Raw genomic sequence first — 19,270 nt, forward strand, 5'->3', positions numbered from 1 at the left:
GCTTTACCTGGCCAATCCCTCTGGAGGCTCCAACGGTGATATTAGGCTTTAGCCGAAACACCATTGAAGTTCCCATGGGACTCACGTAAAACATGCTTCATGGTTGGTTAGTCAATGTTAGGCTACTTACAACAGGTTACATTTAAATGAGATTTTTATCTCTATGAGACAAATCTGTACAAATAAAAGTTAAACAAGGTATAGACATATACAAAAAGAAACTAGTACACCATAGACACGAACACATCAACTATGAGTACGATTATGACAATTGTCTCCTTTATCATTTGTATTTTTTAAATGTATTTTTATCCATCTAGAAGCCTCTTAATGATATTGGAGGACAAAGGAAAAGGTGTAACAGAAAACTACAAAAGAGAAGTTCCTTGAATTGTTTATCATTGGATACTTCAATGAAACGGCTGTAGTCCAAGGAGAATGGCCAACAATGTGACAACGATATGATAGATGATTCATTTCATAGGGATTTGTGGGATTTTTTTTCCCTGCTGCATTCGACTAGAGAGATTCAGCTATATAGAATGTGCCTCAGGACTAGAGAGATTCAGCTATATAGAATGTGCCTCAGGACTAGAGCACTATATAAGCCTCCGAGAGTGTGAATGGATTTATATGAGTTGACACATGGGGTTGATGAGGTCTATAGTGTGTCCTTGGCACCCGGGTTACAGCTGAAGGATTTAAGGTCCAAAATGATGGTGTGGGCGGGTCCTGTCCTGAAATGGAGTCTGTGAGACGGTGTACTGTCAGTATATACGATATACTATATATTTACAGTATATGACTAAGCATCTCCAACCAACTGCTAGAGGTTCAAGTCCAGCTGTGAACAGTGTAAAGGCCTACGAGCAAATCTACGCCTGAAAGAGGGCGGATCGAATTTTAGGTAAACCACCTTTGACATCTGAACAGACTACAGTTTAAGTACGAGCCCTATCAAATGGTCTTTGATGTCAGTTTGAGGGGTTGAAGGTCAAATCCACGAACATACTCAGACAATTTAGAAACACACACAACCTTATGAAAGACGCTTAAAAGAATGCAATCACTGACAGAAAAGAGGCCAACATGCCGTCTAAACAGATTTAAAACCTTAGGAGAATTTGTAAGCCCCTTGTAATTGATCTTAAATGCACTGTAATTAAATGTTATTAAACAGTCTCTTTTGGAGTTGGAAGAATTTTATTCACAAGGAAATATGCCTGACTATTGAAAGACATTGGTAAACATCATTTAGGCATTGTGTGTGGTCCCCAATTCAGCAACTTGATCCCTCTCTGTGTACATGCGTATCCAGATTAATTTCACTAGTGAGAACGCACACAAGATCAGTCCCCTATTGAAAGGAATTCTTTCTGTGTGAACTTTTCAATACAGGTTGGGAAAGCTAGTAAGTATAGAAGAAAAGCATACATCCCTTATCAAAGAAGCACTTTTATAGCACAGTGCATGTAGGCTACAGTTTTCTGTTGTAATACACTGTCAGTCTGTTTTATTGAAACACGCTACGCACATACAGGGCCTTCAGAAAGTATTCACACCCCTGGACTCTCCACATTTTGTTGTGTTACAGACGGAATTTAAAATGGATTAAATTGAGATTTTGTGTCTCACTCTGTGTGCAATAATAGTGTTTAACATGATATTTGAATGACTACCTCATCTCTGTACCCCACACATACAATTATCTGTAAGGTCCCTCAGTCGAGCAGTGAGTTTCAAACACAGATTCAACCATAAAGACCAGGGAGGTTTTCCATTGCCTCACAAAGAAGGGCACCTATTGGTATAAAATAAAATAAATCAGACGTTGAATATCCCTTTGAACATGGTGAAGTTATTCATTACACTTTTGATGGTGTTAATACACCCATTCACTACAAAGATACAGGCATCCTTCCTAACTCAGTTGCCAGAGAGGAAGGAAACCCGCAGGGATTTCACCATGAGGCAAATGGTGAACTTTAAAAAAGTTACAGAGTTTAATGACAGTGATAGGAGAAAATTTAGGATGGATCAACAACATTGTAGTTACTCCACAATACTAACCTAATTGACAGAGTGAAAAGAAGGAAGCCTGTACAGAATACAAATATTCCAAAACATGCATACTGTTTGCAACAAGGCACTTAAGTAATATTGCAAAAAATGTGACAAAGTAACTTTAATACAAAGTGTTATGTTTGGGGCAAATCCAATGCAAGATGTTACTGAGTACCACTCTCCATATTTTCAAGTATAGTGGTGGCTGCATCATGTTATGGGTATGCTTGTAATCGTTAAGGACTGGGGTGTTTTTCAGGATTTAAAAAATCTATAGAATGAAGCTAAGCACAGGCAAAATCGTAGAGGAAAACCTGGTTCAATCTGCTTTCCACCAGACACTGGGAAATTAATTCACCTTTCAGTAGGACAATAACCTAAAACACAAGGCCAAATTTACACTGATTACCTAGAAGACGGTAAATGTTCCTGAGTGACCGAGTTATAGTTTTGACTTAAATCTGCTTCAAACTCTACGGCAGGACTTGAAAATGGCTGTAAATTTACAAAGATTTTGAAAACCATGTTTTCACTTTGTCATTATGGGGTATTGTGTGTAGATGGGTGTGAAAAAAAACCATACATTTATTGCATTTTGAATTCAGGTTGTAACACAACAAAATGGTTATGGTTCATGGTTATGATCAGGACTTTTTTTTTTTTACTGAAAATGTGAATCAGTCAATATTTCATAATTTGATACGAAACAAAATACATCTGTATCCTATTATGTTGCAGTCCAACCATGTACATGCATTATTGATACAAACTCAGCGTTTTAAAAACTGCTGCTTCAGAGAAAGAGAAGAAGACGGCAGTATGTAAGTAAACCACTTCCCGCCGGTCTGTCTGTGGCCTCTGTTTGTCAGTTGATTTGAAGTCACTCCACCAACATGCTGTGACAGGAAAGGAATTAACTGAGAAGAGGGAAAAAAATAAAACACTTTAGAAGAAGAGGCTAATAAAACAGTGAAGAGCAGTGATGTTGGATTGGATTTAAATCCGTATTTTCATTGGTATGACCGACAACAGTTAACAAGTGTTTCCTCTCATTTGGCAAAAGTCTGAGGAACAGCTATGTATTTGGGCACCACTGAGCTTTGATAAGGCACCTACACTGCCTGTAACATGCAGAAGATGAAAGGATATGATACTGTTTTGTAAATTGTGGTCTCTTGACGGTTGAGAATTGAACTGATACTGAAGGTTATATAAACAGGTTACAGTAGATTGTGTATGCATAACAATTAAGAGATACAATCTGTGTTATAGAGACCTGTTGCCAGTAGTTTACATAGGATGACATAGGAGCCTACATGGTGACCAGACCAGTGACAATAATGACCAATGCAATGTTACCAGATGCCACTGTGTCACCATGGGGTCAATAAGATGGGTGACATGTATTGGTGAACTCAGCTTTGATGTTTTTTAATGATTCATAGTTTATTCAGTTATAAATTATTTATTATTTTTAACACGCAATCTAATAAACAAGTAGGCTACTGTATTGTAAGTGACTAGCTGCTAGTAATGCATTAGTGCATTGCGACATAATTCTTTATAGAATTGCTTTGAGTAAAGTTTTTCTGAGAGTAAGTCGCAGTGGGCAAACATTAGAGCCATTTGAATGAAATACAAGTATTATACACTGAGACAACCCCAAATGATGTAACAAGAGTGTTCAAAGAGTTGTCAACTTTCTAATGGGTCCGAATGTTGTAACGTAAGTGAGACATGCCCATGTACCATCTTCAAAGGAAAGGCACACACCGAAAGAGGGCGGAGCCTGCGAAAAGAAAAAGAGACATAGCCTATTATAAACTTTGCCACCATTGAGTATGCTTACCTGTACGTGGAAGCGTTGTCTTGTCTCACCTGAACTGCTCGAGATGGAGGGAACTTTATGATATACCAGGATATCTATTTCTTTATTCGAGTTTTTTTTATTTTACCAAAGGCTTTTACTTGACTTCTGCCAAGGTGATTTATTTATTATCATACCAGTGAATATAATAGGCTCCATAAAGCTATTCGTCATCGCGTCGGAATAGAACTACGGGCACCGTTGGATAAACAGGTAGCTATATATGTCTCAATATAAAGGTGTTTGTTTCATAAGCATCGCATTGTTTACCAACGAGGGAACCGTTGCATTGTATTTCTTGTGTAGTGGAACAATATCGAAGTGATGGGTACATCCTTTTGACAGTTGCATGAACAATGAAACAGAGGACTGTACCTGGAATAACTAGAACCACTTGAAATAAAGAACTATAGTAAAAAAAGTAACCATTTCTTTTTAAGAAAAAGTAAGAACAAATATTGGAAATATCTTAGTGTAAGTATTTATTATCTTCAATTTGTATTTTAATTTAGATTTGGAAAGACATATTTCAATTCATAATCTGTAATGAAAGTCGTGAAGTCATGAATATATATAAATATATATATTATTGTAGGCCTAATTCAAATTCCTTCCCCACTCATGGAAAGGATTGGGTTTGAGTGACAGGTTGTGCATTTGATACCATATTTGAAAATAGAAAAATGTGTACAATTTGCATCAAAATAAAGTAGAATAAAGTAGAAATTTGAATAAATCTCCTTTCCAGTTTGAGTTCATATTCAGGGGAATGTTTCCTGGTCACATATGAAGCATAAAGCAGGAGGTAGAGTCCCTAAAAGGTTGTTGAATGTCTCGTGTTTTTATGTTTTCACCACCCCAAAGACCTCGATTTAGAAATTGGTTATCGCACACAAGGATATTCATTATGATTGAGGGAAACAATTAGCACCAGTAATCTGTATGCCTTCCAATGTTGAAAAGCACACTGAGGATGATGGTGAACCATCATCACCATCAAAACCAACAATCAAAATCAATGAAAAAGCATTTTAGGAACTTTTTTAAATATTTTGTTTTACAATAAATGGTATTCCAATTATTAGAATATGTTATAGTGAATCTTTTACCAATTTGTATAGGGGAGTAGCCTATCTTGCACTCTCTCGTACAATATATTCCAATGCTGTAGTAGACTACAAAACTACAGTATGAATGTTATGGTGACTGAAATGCATAACAAGGTGACTTTTAGTTGACAGAAATAAAACAACATGACATCATGCCTCACATAGAGCTGCGTAGGCCTGATTCTCTTCAACCTAAATTGATCCAAGACATTCAGGACCTTGATAATGTATCTGTAATCAACAGGGGCAGGGAACAACCAATTCAGTGAAAGGGAATTATATAATTCTAGGTGATTTAAAAAGAAAAGATTAAACAAGAAATCACGAATGTCAGAACTAATCCAGTTGACAACCCAAATAACACTGTATTAGAAATCCAAATGCAATCTATGCGTATATACACCAAAAACAATATGTACAGCAGTAGATCGAGAATCCAGTATATGTAACAGAATGCAATGTACAGCAGTAGATACAGTGCCTTCAGAAAGTATTCACACCCCTTGACTTTTTCCACATTATTGTTATGTTACAGCCTACATTTAAAATTAGATTAGAATCGATTTTGTGTCACTGGCCTATAAACAATACCCCATAATGTCAAAGTGGAAAAATGAAAAGCTGAAATATCTTGAGTCAATAAGTATATTATGGCAAGCCTAAATAAGTTCAGGGGTAAAAATGTGCTTAACAAGTCACATAATAACTTGCATGGACTCACTCTGTGTGCAATAATAGTGTTTAACATGATTTTTGAATGACTACCTCGTCTCTGTACCCCACATACAATTATCTGTAAGGTCTCTCAGTCGAGCAGTGAATTTCTAACACAGTTTCAACCACAAAGACCAGGGAGGTTTTCCAATGCCTCGCAAAGAAGGGCACCTATTGGTAAAACGATTTTTAAAAAACAGACATTGAATATCTCTTTAAGCATGGTGAAGTTATTAATTACACTTTGGATCAGGTGTCAATACACCCAGTCATTACAAAGATACTGTCGTCTTTCCTAACGCAGTTGCTGGAGAGGAAGGAAACCGTGCAGGGATTTCACCAGTCCAATGGTGACTTTAAAACAGTTACAGAGTTTAATGGCTGTGATAGGAAAAACATATGGATGTATCAACAACATTGTAGTTACTCCACAATACTAACCTAAATGACAGAATAAAAATATTCCAAAACATGCATCCTGTTTGCAATAAAGCACTAAAGTAAAACTGCAAGAAATGTGGCCAAAAACACATCACTGAGTACCACTCTTCATATTTTCAAGCAAGGTGGTGGCTGCATCATGTTATGGGTATGCTTGTCATGGACTAGAGAGTTTTTAGGATAGACATAAATGGAATAGAGCTAAGCACGGGCAAAATCCTTGAGGAAAACCTGGTTTAGTGTGCCTTCCACCAGACACTGGGAGACAAATTCACCTTTCAGCAAGACAATAACCTAAAACACATGGCCAAATATACTTACCAAGACGACATTGAATGTTCCTGAGTGGCCTAGTTACAGTTTTGACTTAAATTGTCTTGAAACTCTGTGGCAAGACTTGAAAATGTTTGTCTAGCAATGATCAACAACCAACTTGACAGAGCTTGAAGACTTTTAAAAATAATAATGTGCCAATATCGTACAATCCAGGTGTGCAATCTCTTAGAGACATACCCAGAAATATTCACATCTGTAATCGCTGCCAAAGGTGACTCTAACATGTATTGACTCAGGGGTGTGAATATTTACACTACAGTTCAAAAGTTTGGGGTCACTTAGAAATGTCCTTGTTTTTGAAAGAAAAAAAAAAAAAAATGTCCATTCAAATAACATGAAATTGATCAGAAATACAGTGTAGACACTGATAATGTTGTAAATGACTATTGTAGCTGGAAATGGCAGATTTTTAATGGAATATCTACTTAGGCGTACAGAGGCCCATTATCAGCAAACATCACTCCTGTGATCCAATAGCACGTTGTGTTATCTAATCCAAGTTTATCATTTTAAAAGGCTAATTGATCATTAGAAAACCCTTTTGCAAATAAGTTTGCACAGCTGAAAACTGTTGTCTGATTAAAGAAGCAATAAAACTGGCCTTATTTAGACTAGCTGAGTATCTGGAGCATCAGCAGTTGTGGGTTCGATTACAGGCTCAAAATGACCAGAAACAAATAACTTTCTTCTGAAACTCATCAGTCTATTCTTGTTCTGAGAAAGGAAGGCTATTCCAAGAGAGAAATTGCCAAGAAGCTGAAGATGTAGTACAACACTGTGTACTACTCCCTTCACAGAACAGAGCAAACTGTCTCTAACCAGAATAGAAAGAGGAGTGGGAGGCCCCAGTGCACAGCTGAGCAAGAGGACAAGTAAATTAGAGTGTCTAGTTTGAGAAACAGAAGCCTCACAAGTCCTCAACTGGCAGCTTCATTAAATAGTACCCGCAAAACACCAGTCTCAACGTCAACAGTGAAGAGGCGACTACGAGATTCTGGCCTTCTAGGCAGAGCTGCTAAAAAAAAGCCATATCTCAGACTGGCCAATGAAAAGAAAAGATTAAGATGGGCAAAAAAACACAGACACCGGACAGAGGAACTCTGCCTAGAAGGCCAGCATCCTGGAGTTGCCTCTTCACTGTTGATGTTGAGACTGGTGTTTTGTGGGAATTATTTAATGAAGCTGCCAGTTTCCAGCTACAATAGTCAATTACAACATTAACAAAGTCTACACAAAAAAATTGCTTTTCTTTAAAAAACAGGGAATTTCTAAGTGACCCCAAACTTTTGAACGGTAGTGTATGTAAATGAGATTTTTATGTATTTCGTTTTCAATACATTTTCAATAGATTTCAGATTTTTTTCTTCACTTTGGGATTATGGAGTATTGTGTGTAGATGGGTGAGAAAAAACATCTATTTAATCTATTTTGAATTCAGGCAGTAACAAAATGTGAAATAAGTCAAGGGGTGTGAAAACTTTCTGAATGCACTGTATATTACAATGCTATATGAAGCTATATGAAGAATACAGTATATGAATACACAAAGTAAACAAAAATATAAAATAAACGGTCCAGTGTATAATGTCTCTATATACATGGGACAGCAGCGTTGGCTGTGTGTGTGTGTGTGTGTACTATGTGCATATGTTTGTGAGTTTGTGAGCCTATTTGTGAGACAGGAGTCTGTGTGTGTATGGGGTGTGTGTGTGCGTGTGCGTGTAAGCTTGTGTGTGTGTTTTGTGTGAGTGAGTCTATCTTTGTCTCTTACTACAGAAGATGGCTCGATGGCTGTTGAACAGTCTGATGGCCTGGAGATAGAAGCTGTTTTTCAGTCTTTCTGTCCCAGCTTTGATGCACCTGTACTGTCTCTGTCTGCTAAATGGTAGCAGAGTGAACAGACTGTGACTCGTGTGCCCCCGGTGATGTGTTGTGCTGACCGCACCACCGTCTAGAGAGCGATTTGGTTGAGGGCGGTGCAGTTGCCGTACTAAGCGGTGATGCAGCCTGACAGAATGCTCTCAATGGTGCATCTGTAAAAGTTTGTGAGGGTCTTAGGGGCCATGCTGATTTTTTTCAGCCGTCCGAGGTTTGTATAGATGCTGTTGCGCCCTCTTCACCATGGTGTCGGTGTGGTGGGACCATTTCAGGTCCTCAGTGATGTGCACTCCAAGGAACTTGAAGCTTTTGACCCTCTCCACTGGGAGAGGGTCACGATCAACTCCTTTCTTTTTTTTACATTGAGGGAGAGGCTATTTTCCTGGCACCACTTTGCCAGGCTCTTACCTCCTCCCTGTAGACTGTCTAGGCAGGTTTCCATTGACCCAGGTTTATTCGACAAAAGCAATGTTGAATAAATCATTGCGACATGTGTAATGGAAACGGCAGTAATAAGCACATTTTTCTAAAGATCGACAACATTTTATTCCATTCGACGGGTGGATATTTATTTTGTCTAACTTTCTTTATTGTGACAAATGGTGATGGAAACTGTGTTATTCAAATAAATGATGATTGACAAATAATAGTTTATTATCATCACTTAACATAAAGCTCTTCAACCACTTCCTGTTATTCGAAGTAGGGGTGCCGAGGGTGCTGCAGCACCCCTTTGATAAATACAAATGGAATACAAATCAAACATTTCATAAATCACAAAATACTATTATTGCTGTGTGAACTAGAGCTTTTACTACTCCTGTATGAGCGAACAAAAAAATACTCCTCAGTACAAGTTACATAGCTACTTGTGAGTTTGAGTAGAATACTGATCAATCAGTGTATGGTAGGCCTACACAATAATCACTATACTAGCCCTACTTGTGTAAGCTCAACCTTGGAGATCAATTTAGGGCTTATTGTCAAACAGCTACAGTGGGGCAAAAAAGTATTTAGTCAGCCACCAATTGTGCAAGTTCTCCCACTTAAAACGATGAGAGAGGCCTGTAATTTTCATCATAGGTACACTTCAACTATGACAGACAAAATGAGAAGAAAAGAATCCAGAAAATCACATTGTAGGATTTTTTAAATGAATTTATTTGCAAATTATGGTGGAAAAAAAGTATTTGGTCACCTACAAACAAGCAAGATTTCTGGCTCTCACAGACCTGTAACTTCTTCTTTAAGAGGCTCCTCTGTCCTCCACTCGTTACCTGTATTAATGGCACCTGTTTGAACTTGTTATCAGTATAAAAGACACCTGTCCACAACCTCAAACAGTCACACTCCAAACTCCACTATGGCCAAGACCAAAGAGCTGTCAAAGGACACAAGAAACAAAATTGTATACCTGCACCAGGCTGGGAAGACTGAATCTGCAATAGGTAAGCAGCTTAGTTTGCAGAAATCAACTGTGGGAGCAAATATTAGGACATGGAAGACATACAAAGACCACTGATAATCTCCATCGATCTGGGGCTCCACGTAAGATCTCACCCCATGGGGTCAAAATGATCACAAGAACGGTGAGCAAAAATCCCAGAACCACACGGGGGGACGTAGTGAATGACCTGCAGAGAGCTGGGACCAAAGTAACAAAGCCTACCATCAGTAACACACTACGCCGCCAGGGACTCAAATCCTGCAGTGCCAGACGTGTCCCCCTGCTTAAGCCAGTACATGTCCAGGCCCGTCTGAAGTTTTGGTTTCACATGGTCAGATGAAACCAAAATATAACTTTTTGGTATAAACTCAACTCGTCGTGTTTGGAGGACAAAGAATGCTTGCATCCAAAGAACACCATACCTACTGTGAAGCATGGGGTTGGAAACATCATGCTTTGGGGCTGTTTTTCTGCAAAGGGACCAGGATGACTGATCCGTGTAAAGGAAAGAATGAATGGGGCCATGTATCATGAGATTTTGAGTGAAAACCTCCTTCCATCAGCAAGGGCATTGAAGATGAAACGTGGCTGGGTCTTTCAGCATGACAATGATCCCAAACACACCGCCCGGGCAACGAAGGAGTGGCTTCGTAAGAAGCATTTCAAGGTCCTGGAGTGGCCTAGCCAGTCTCCAGATCTCAACCCCATAGAAAATCTTTGGAGGGAGTTGAACGTCTGTGTTGCCCAGCAACAGCCCCAAAACATCACTGCTCTAGAGGAGATCTGCATGGAGGGCCAAAATACCAGCAAGAGTGTGTGAAAACCTTGTGAAGACTTACAGAAAACGTGTTTACCTCTGTCATTGCCAACAAAGGGCATATAACAAAGTATTGAGATAAACTTTTGTTCTTGACCAAATACTTATTTTCCACCATAATTTGCAAATAAATTCTTTCAAAATCCTACAATGTGATTTTCTTGATTTTCTTTCTCATTTTGTCTGCCATAGTTGAAGTGTACCTATGATGAAAATTACAGGCCTCTCTCATCTTTTTAAGTGGGAGAACTTGCACAATTGGTGGCTGACTAAATACTTTTTTGCCCCACTGTAAATACTTACCTCAAACATAGGTGTTTAAGAAGGATACCGTAATTTGTAATTAAGTCTAAAAGGAATTTGGGTGCCAAACCTACCAGAGCACTTGACTTTCTAAATGACATTTAAATGTCAAAGTTGACAGGCAATATGCCTCAGAGGACCCTAAGCCTCACGGGTTTTCACAATGGCTAGGGAGTTTTCCCATTCAATGACCATAGAAATGGGAAGGTGTATTAGAAGTTTCTTTCGTTGTCTAATACAATGAGACAGGAGGTGTCATATCACTCGTGTACTCTATGTCCAACTGTCAACACATGGGTTGTGCTCCTCTGTGTAGACCTGTCTCGATATGAGTCATGATGATTTATTGCCACACTAGTTGAGACACTTCCTCTACTCCATCTTCACATGTTGATTGAGTATTTGAATTGGAATTTCATGTCTGTGCAAGAGTGTTTACAAATATGCTCAAATTTGGACACATAATGCGTAACATTTACAACATTTAATGTAAAACCACGTGAACATAAAACAAATCAAGGTTGTTGCATTTGTCCATGATACTAGTAGACAAACAACTGTCAGGCAGTCACTATCCTACAGGGATCTTAGTCTTCTATAACGTCTTGGAACCGGTGACGTTATACCACATATCAGACTAAACTACAAGATTTTCTCAACTCAAACACCATTCAAACACAAACACAGATATTTAGAAGTAGGCGTACAGATACTTTATACTGAACTGACAATTCTAAATGTCTGTGTCTGTGATAGAAATACATTTTGGATGGTAAAAAACTAAACTATGGAGAATCCACAAACTCCGGTCCATTATCAGTTTTTATTCATTGGTGTGACAGTTAAGATTGGGAATCTTATTCTGCTATTAAATTGAATCTGTACTTTTCCCTTTACTGGCTGAATCAGAACGATAACCAACATGGAATAACCCCAAAGTCAGTTCGTCATCTACCGTGATGCGTTCCTCCCCTGGAGCACCTCCTCCTCTCTGGCAGACTAGTAAACCGGGGGGGGGGGGGGGGGGGGCTGTGCTGGGTCTTGGTAGGGCAGAGTCTAGTAAACTGGGGACTTTGTTAGGTCTTGGTCGGGCAGGTTTTACGATGCAGCCCTGTCGTCCTGCACCTTCCTCCTCCCCGGCTCCCCACCCCCAGGGGCCCCATGCCAGCTGTTACTCTCAGGATACTCTTGAGTGTTCCAGCCAGCCACTTTTGTGAATGGAGGAGGATCGGCCACTTTCTTACTTGTTTACAGGGCTATTATATCAGAGAGCGAACGAGTGGAGGGGGAAGAGAGAGAGAAAGAGGGGGACGCTTCACGCCACGGTGCATCTGACTCGCATTCCCCCAAAATTACAGAGCATCGGTGGAGCTCTGGCTCCAGGGCGACGTGAAATAAACCAGCTTGACCTTTAACACCAGACCTCTAATTCTGGAATTCCAAACTAATCGCTTTACGATTTCATTCCAACTCAAGAGCATCTCCTCTCTAGTGTCTGAAGAGGGCCATGGGAAGACCAGTTCAAAGCATAGCTGGTAATCCTGTTGGTCTTCAAGGCTTTGTTTGTTGTCTCAGCAAATTGAAAATCAATTGAAGGGATCTGCGCTTGAGTTGGCCCCGTGCTCATTGGTAGGGAGTACCCGCACCCCAAATGTTCTATTGCTTGAGTACCAGTACCTAACGTGTACTGATACCTTGTCCATTCCCTTTCAAGCACTGGAAGGGATAAGAGTGAATCTGAATCTCACAAGTTGTATGCTATCTTTTCAAACTTTCTGTAAGTTGTGGAAATAGCTTGGCTTTAATGGTTTTGTGGACAAGGGACAGGATGCAGGTCTACCATTGAACCTTGACCTTTCTATTGAAGATTAATTGTCTGGGTGCTGTATGGTCTCTCCCTCCCAGATATGGTATCACGACCTAGGATCTTCAGACAAACAAGATAGTAACCTCTTCCGACCCTTACTGCTTTACTGTTTCCTGCAGTAAAAATAATGGCATATATTTGGGGGGTAGACGACAACTCATAATTTTGGGCCAGAATTTTTTTTGAATCATTTTCGTGTCTTGAACCAAGTAAGCGTCTCCTGTAGATTGAGTTACAGCTTTTTGGCAAAAATGTCTCTCGACTCCTATAATTTGAACAGGTGCATTCCGTCACCTCTCAAAATTCTAAGGTAACCTAATTTGTGGGGTATGTATTAAAGCAATTGTATGGTCCATTGGAGTTTACCCACTGCAATGCAATGGGGACAAGATGCTGACTGTCTTCGAGCATGCTGCCATAATTATATGGATAAAGTCATTGTTCTTGTGTTATTGTTGGACTTGTATTCGCAGGCTCCTGAAAGCCATCAGTCAGAAACGGCTGCCGCCAGTGTGTAGGAGGCAGGTTTTTCATCGCAACGTCTCTTTTTTTGTTAGTCGCCTCGAAGGGATGTTGTTGTAAATCATGTGTGATTCATAAAAAAACTGGTTCTTCTGTCTGCTTCATCTCCGAAAATCTCAGAGATGTACAAATACTGTAGATCTTGGCCCGCAGCCATTACCTCCCTGGATCGTCTTCCTTTTTTACCTCTGTCTCTGCACGGGGCTGTTCCTGTCAACACTCTCTCTCTTTCTCGCTCTCCTCCTCCTTCCTCCACCACCTTTCGTATTTATCTCCACTTTGCCTCTGCCTCTTCATACGGCTGCTCAAGTTGTTTTCTTTGTTTTCTCTTTGACTGTCCTCCACCATGGGAAGTACCTGGCATCGGATGCATTTGGCAGGTTTCTGTCCGGACACGTTTCTGTTCCCCTCGTCTCCTTCCCCTCATTCCGTCTGCTCTCTCCTCGGCCACGCAGCGTGAGAAATGGGGTGGGTGTCCTTAAAGACGGGGCCGTGTCTGTTGGGTTTGGAGGGGAGGGGGGAGGGGTTACCTGTGGTTGGAGGATTTGAGATCAAGTATTTGCATGTTTTGTGTTTGTTACATTGTAGCCCAACAGTATTTCAAGTCATTTGGCTAGAAGCAGTAATCTTACAATAATTTACATTCCGTTTTTTGTCCACAGGTCTGTAATCGTGGACAGAACCCTGAAGCTCTCCATCCAGCCATGTGGTAGTCTACACATCTTTAACCAGTTATCAGTCAGCCCACCATACCCCGGACCCACCCGGCTACCGCTCACTCCTCACCAGACTCAGCCTTCAACACCAGTATCCCACAGACAGCAGCTGGTCTCATGGCCCACCCCTATGAACCCTGGTTACGGACAGCACCCCCTGGTGGCAGCTCAGACGAGATGAACGTTCCCTCATGGTGGGACCTCCACACCGGGCCAGGGAGCTGGATGGACCTGCAGGCGGGCCAGGGTGTGGGCTTACAGGCAGTTGGTCAGAGCTCCATGGGGCTGCAGTCTTCCCTGGGGCCTTACGGCTCCGAGCCCCAGCTGTGTTCTTCTGCTCAGCTAGCCCAGCTCGCCCCAGCCTCACACTCAGCTCACTCTCACCTCTACCCCCAGGATGGCTTCAAGATGGAGCCGCTGGGAGGACCTGAGCTCCTGCAGCCGGAGTCATACTCCCTGGAGGAGCCACAGGAGGGTGCCACCTCGGTCCGGCCCAAGCCCCAGCGCCGCTCTGCCTCCAGGGGCTCGGGCCAGTCTGTGTGCCGGTGCCCCAACTGTGTTCATGCCGAGCAGATGGGCCAGAGCACTGATGACGACCGGAGGAAACACATGCACAACTGCCACATCCCGGGCTGCGGCAAGGCCTACGCCAAGACCTCTCACCTGAAGGCCCACCTGCGCTGGCACAGCGGGGACAGGCCCTTCGTCTGCAACTGGCTCTTCTGCGGCAAGCGCTTCACGCGCTCCGACGAACTTCAGCGACACCTGCAGACACACACCGGTGCCAAGAAGTTCAGCTGCACCATGTGCCCCCGCGTGTTCATGCGCAACGACCACCTGGCCAAGCACATGCGTACGCACGAGTCTCCATCCGGTCCAGGGGAGGAGAGGATGTATGGAGAGGGGGGCCGGATGGGGAAGAGCTTTGACACGCCTTCTCCTCAGCCCTCCCACGCCACTGCCTCTGACACAGAGGCACCCCTTAAGCAGCCGAAATGTGAGAAAGACCCCTCTGGGACAGGACAGTCCAGCTAACTGTATCCCGTCCACATCTGGAATGCTATACAGATAATGTACAGTCGGTGGGCTACTATCAGCCCCTTTCTATCAGACAGAGAATCCATAGTTTATAATACATGTAGTCCAGTGGAGGTAGAATCATAGGGGGTTTTATATTACAAATTGATAGTTTATTTCTACCAGATGCATTGAACAACATAAGGCAACAAAGGCCCCTCTGATTTTAAGAATGCATCATATCACACATAACAGCACCATACAGCATAGACAGACATAAAACCAAAGAGCATATGTTACATCACCAACAGAGGACAAGCTGTCAAGTGCCTTACTGGAAGGATATCCATCTAAGGAGTCAAGGAAAATGATTTTTTAGATGTTGTCTTCCATTTAAGGATAGCTTTGGTGGCAACCAAACCAGAGCCAAAGCTTGCTAGCTGCTAGGACTTCCGTTGCTGCTACTACTATTATACCATCCATCCACAGAGACTTTGACAACGAGCTAAACTGAAGATGGTGCTTGATGTGTTTACAGTAAAACTACTAGCTACTTGGAGAGATATTTATTCCCAGGAAGCCATCAATCTCTCCAGTCTCCACTGCATACATCTAACTGAATTTAAGGCAATGGAAGTAGAGGGTTAGAATGTGTTGGTATGTTGTGTTGGCTGCCTTTCCCCACCCTTTAACCCACCCCCTTGCCTTGCTGTGTATAATATACTGTATGTGAGTGTATGAACATGTCACTGGAAAATTCCACACTGTATTTTTTGGTTTTGACCATAATGTGGGCGTCAACCTTTCGCCAAAGAGCACCACAGTAAAGCACCACTAAAATTCATTTTGGTGCGGTATGTGGGCGGTTCAAATAAAAAGGACGGCATTTGCTCTGTAGACGGCAAATGAATTAAAAGTATGGCACTTGAAGTGCAGAGATGTCCCACTACAGCACATTATGGCATGGTATTCATACTCCATGTTTTACGTCAACAAATATATTTTCTGTTTAATGTACATTAAGAAGACATTAATTGTGTTATCCATGTATTTCACTTACAGTAAATGTATCATCACGTTTAAATATCCCTCAACTGTGACTGAAAAGCACTGTTGCTCATCTTTTGACACTCCTTATCTCGGCTATGCTGGTGTGAATGTTACATGATGACAGCGTATCTCATTCACAGGAAATGTGTAATTCCTTGGCCTTGTCCCTAATAGTGTACGATCCACACAATACCCATTTCACACTTCACAGAACCTACTGTAGTAACAGGCTGATAAGGATTTCCTTGGACAAAAGACAGGCTGGATACATCACTAATCATGAAATGTACGCTGGACTGAAATGTAAGCTGAACTGAAATCCCTAATTGAGAGGAACTTATGTAAACCATATTTTGTCACAACAACAACTTCCAGGATAAGCAACAATTCCTCCTCCAAGGTTGTTCAAGCATAAAACCAAAAACAGATGGAGTGGAATTGTTTATAACCCATTTTGATATTAATAGTCATAAATAAGCATTTATATCTTGATAGAAGATGCACTTCGATAAAGTTTTAGGAATCCAGTATAGACCTTTCTAAATAGGCTTAGGCCTGTGTGCTGTGGTTTAGGCTTCTTAGCTTATAGTGCTCACTGTAAAACAAATTAGCCTTGTTAGCAAAACATTGTTGCATTTTGAGTAGCGACTTAGTCAAAATGTGCTTAGCTATGTAGAGATCTCTTACTGAGGAGTTTATTGTAGCCCCCATTTAGAAACATCCCTAAATAAAATAAAATGTTTTTTTTTTATGGTTTACTTGCCTTTTGTGTATCAAATGTGATGAAATGACATCACTTTGAGACTCATCTATTGCAAATCACTTGGGGCCTGATTCAGACTTAGGAAATGTACGCCTTTACTACACACGTCTTTCCTACACACTTCACAGTAGTTGGTATTCAGTCTTACCTTATGCAGGTGCGGTTCCCTTGCACGTGCTGATACATTTAATTAAACCGCTGAAAACCCGCCCACTTGCTGGCCAATAGATTTTGTTGTGGAGTTTTCTTTCAATAGGGTTTCCAGTACATTAATCTATTAAAGCTATCCCTTTAAATGTGGTGTACCTTTAATAGACTTGTCTTGACAGACTCATTAGAATATATGGATAGAACAGTTCAGAATATTAGGGATCAACGGAAGAAAGCCATGTAGGCCTAAATACACGCATATTCATCTCCTTTTCAGCACCAATTGGTAGATCTTGTATATTATTTAGGGTTAGGAAAGTATTTATGAATAATCAGTTATGAGGGAATTAAGTCAAGACAAGGTTCAAATATGGCGTATCTGAGGGCCTCCCAACTGGCACAGCTGTCTAAGGCACTGCATTGCAATGCTAGAGGCGTCACTACAGACCCCGGGAAGTCCCATAGGGCGCCGCACAATTGGCCCAGCGTCCTCCGGGTTAAGGGAGGGTTTGACCGGTGGGGCTTTACTTGGCTCATCGTGCTCTTGCGACTCCTTGTGGTGTGCCGGGCGCCTGCAGGCTGACCCTGGTTGTCAGGGTTTGGCGGGTCATGTTTCGGAGGACGCATGACTCGACCTTTGCCTCCCGAGCCCATTGGGGAGTTGCAACGATGAGAGAAGATCAAAATACTAAAATAAAAAGAACATGGCGTATCTGTAGACACGGCTTCTTTAAAAAAAAAATCCACCCGAAACAAATAGCAAGTGAATAGCATGCTATTCTCATGCTTAAGTTCAAGGTCAGAATACCTGCAGAGAGAAAAGTGCATAAAAAAGGAATGACATTCCCTACTACACGCGCTTAACTCAGGTCAGAATTCCCCTGTTGTAGTGCATTTCCAATAGGCCTACCTAGGAACACTTGATACATGTATAAAAAAGGCCTATTGGCTATCTCTATTATTATTATCATCAATGCTATTATTGAGTTGTATGTGTTAGATAGGAGCAGATTGAAGATTATTAAAATATTATTTAAAACTTACCTTATTTTAAGGATTACTGTAGTATGTTGTCGCAGTAGATATGAATTTAAACAATATTTTGTAATAATTTAAGTACTGCTGTACTATTGCTTGGTTTTAAGACTTGCTTGTAATTTTAATAGAGAAATGTCCTTTATGGAAATAAAAATAGAAAGAAGTATGACGTATGTTGTCTATTTATTCAGTACTTCATCATGATTTATTATAAGACGCACTGCTGGAACCAGCTCGTGTGTATGCGTGTGTGTGTGCACAATGCTGCGCTGTGCATTGTCCTTGAACGCACCCGGAACAGGTTTTTGATGTGGCTCTTGTCTTGAACGCATTCTGTGAGTAAGAGGAGACATAGGGAAAGTTAAAGGAGCATGGAGATGTCTTAAAGAGGAAATGGGAGTCAGGAGAAGCAATGGATGCAGAGTTTTCTATGTTTGAGACGACAAGGGTGTTGGAGAGCTGTGGAGAAGATAACGTGTGTTATATGATGTTTAAGCATGCACTGGACAGTGTGTTGGAAACAGTGTTAGGGTTGTATAATAAGGTGTGGAAGACTGGGGTGATACCTGCTGGGTGGAAAATGTGAAGTGATATTGCCATCTGTAAAACCAGGTAAAGATCCGACTAGGGCGGGCAGTTATAGGCCTATCGCAATTACAACCAACATGTGTAAGTTGATGGAAAAGATGATAGTGAGTAGGATTATGTATTTCTTGGGAGTTAGGGGTTTGATGAGCTTAGCACAGAGTGGGTTCAGGACAGTGGAGGCTGGTTGGAGGAGATATAAGAGGACAGGTTCATTGTAATGGATGGAATTGGATAAATGTAACGGGGTCAAACGTGGTTGCCATATGTTTGATACCGTTCCATTTATTCCATACCAGCTATTACAAAGAGACTGTCCTCCTATAGCTCCTCCCACCTGCCTCCTCTCATTCAGGAGAGGGAGGTCTGCCATGGTTGCCCTGGTGACAGTTAGTACAGAGATAACCAAGACCCTGACAATAAAAGAGGTGATGAGTGTTGTGTATTTTGACATTGAGAAAGCTTACGATATCGTGTGGAGAGAAGGGTTGTTGATCCAGTTGAGTTCATTGGGAATTGGGTGACGTCTGTATAACTGGATCATGGATTTCCTGTTCGATCTAGTCATACGGGTGAGGGTGGAGTT

The 19,270-nt window shown here is 41.2% G+C and overlaps 1 protein-coding gene across 1 annotated transcript; it reads left to right on the plus strand.

Moving 5' to 3' along the window:
- Nucleotides 1-3,928: 3,928 nt before the first annotated feature.
- On the plus strand, nt 3,929-18,257 carry LOC109880019 (transcription factor Sp6). The gene is made up of 2 exons (XM_020472545.2): nt 3,929-4,144; nt 14,028-18,257. Exon 2 carries the CDS (start codon nt 14,199-14,201, stop codon nt 15,114-15,116), a length of 918 nt encoding a protein of 305 aa, XP_020328134.2. The 5' UTR covers nt 3,929-4,144; nt 14,028-14,198; the 3' UTR covers nt 15,117-18,257.
- The last annotated feature ends 1,013 nt before the right edge of the window (nt 18,258-19,270 follow it).

This window comes from Oncorhynchus kisutch, linkage group LG1, assembly GCF_002021735.2.
Source record: "Oncorhynchus kisutch isolate 150728-3 linkage group LG1, Okis_V2, whole genome shotgun sequence".
NCBI lineage: Eukaryota > Metazoa > Chordata > Actinopteri > Salmoniformes > Salmonidae > Oncorhynchus > Oncorhynchus kisutch.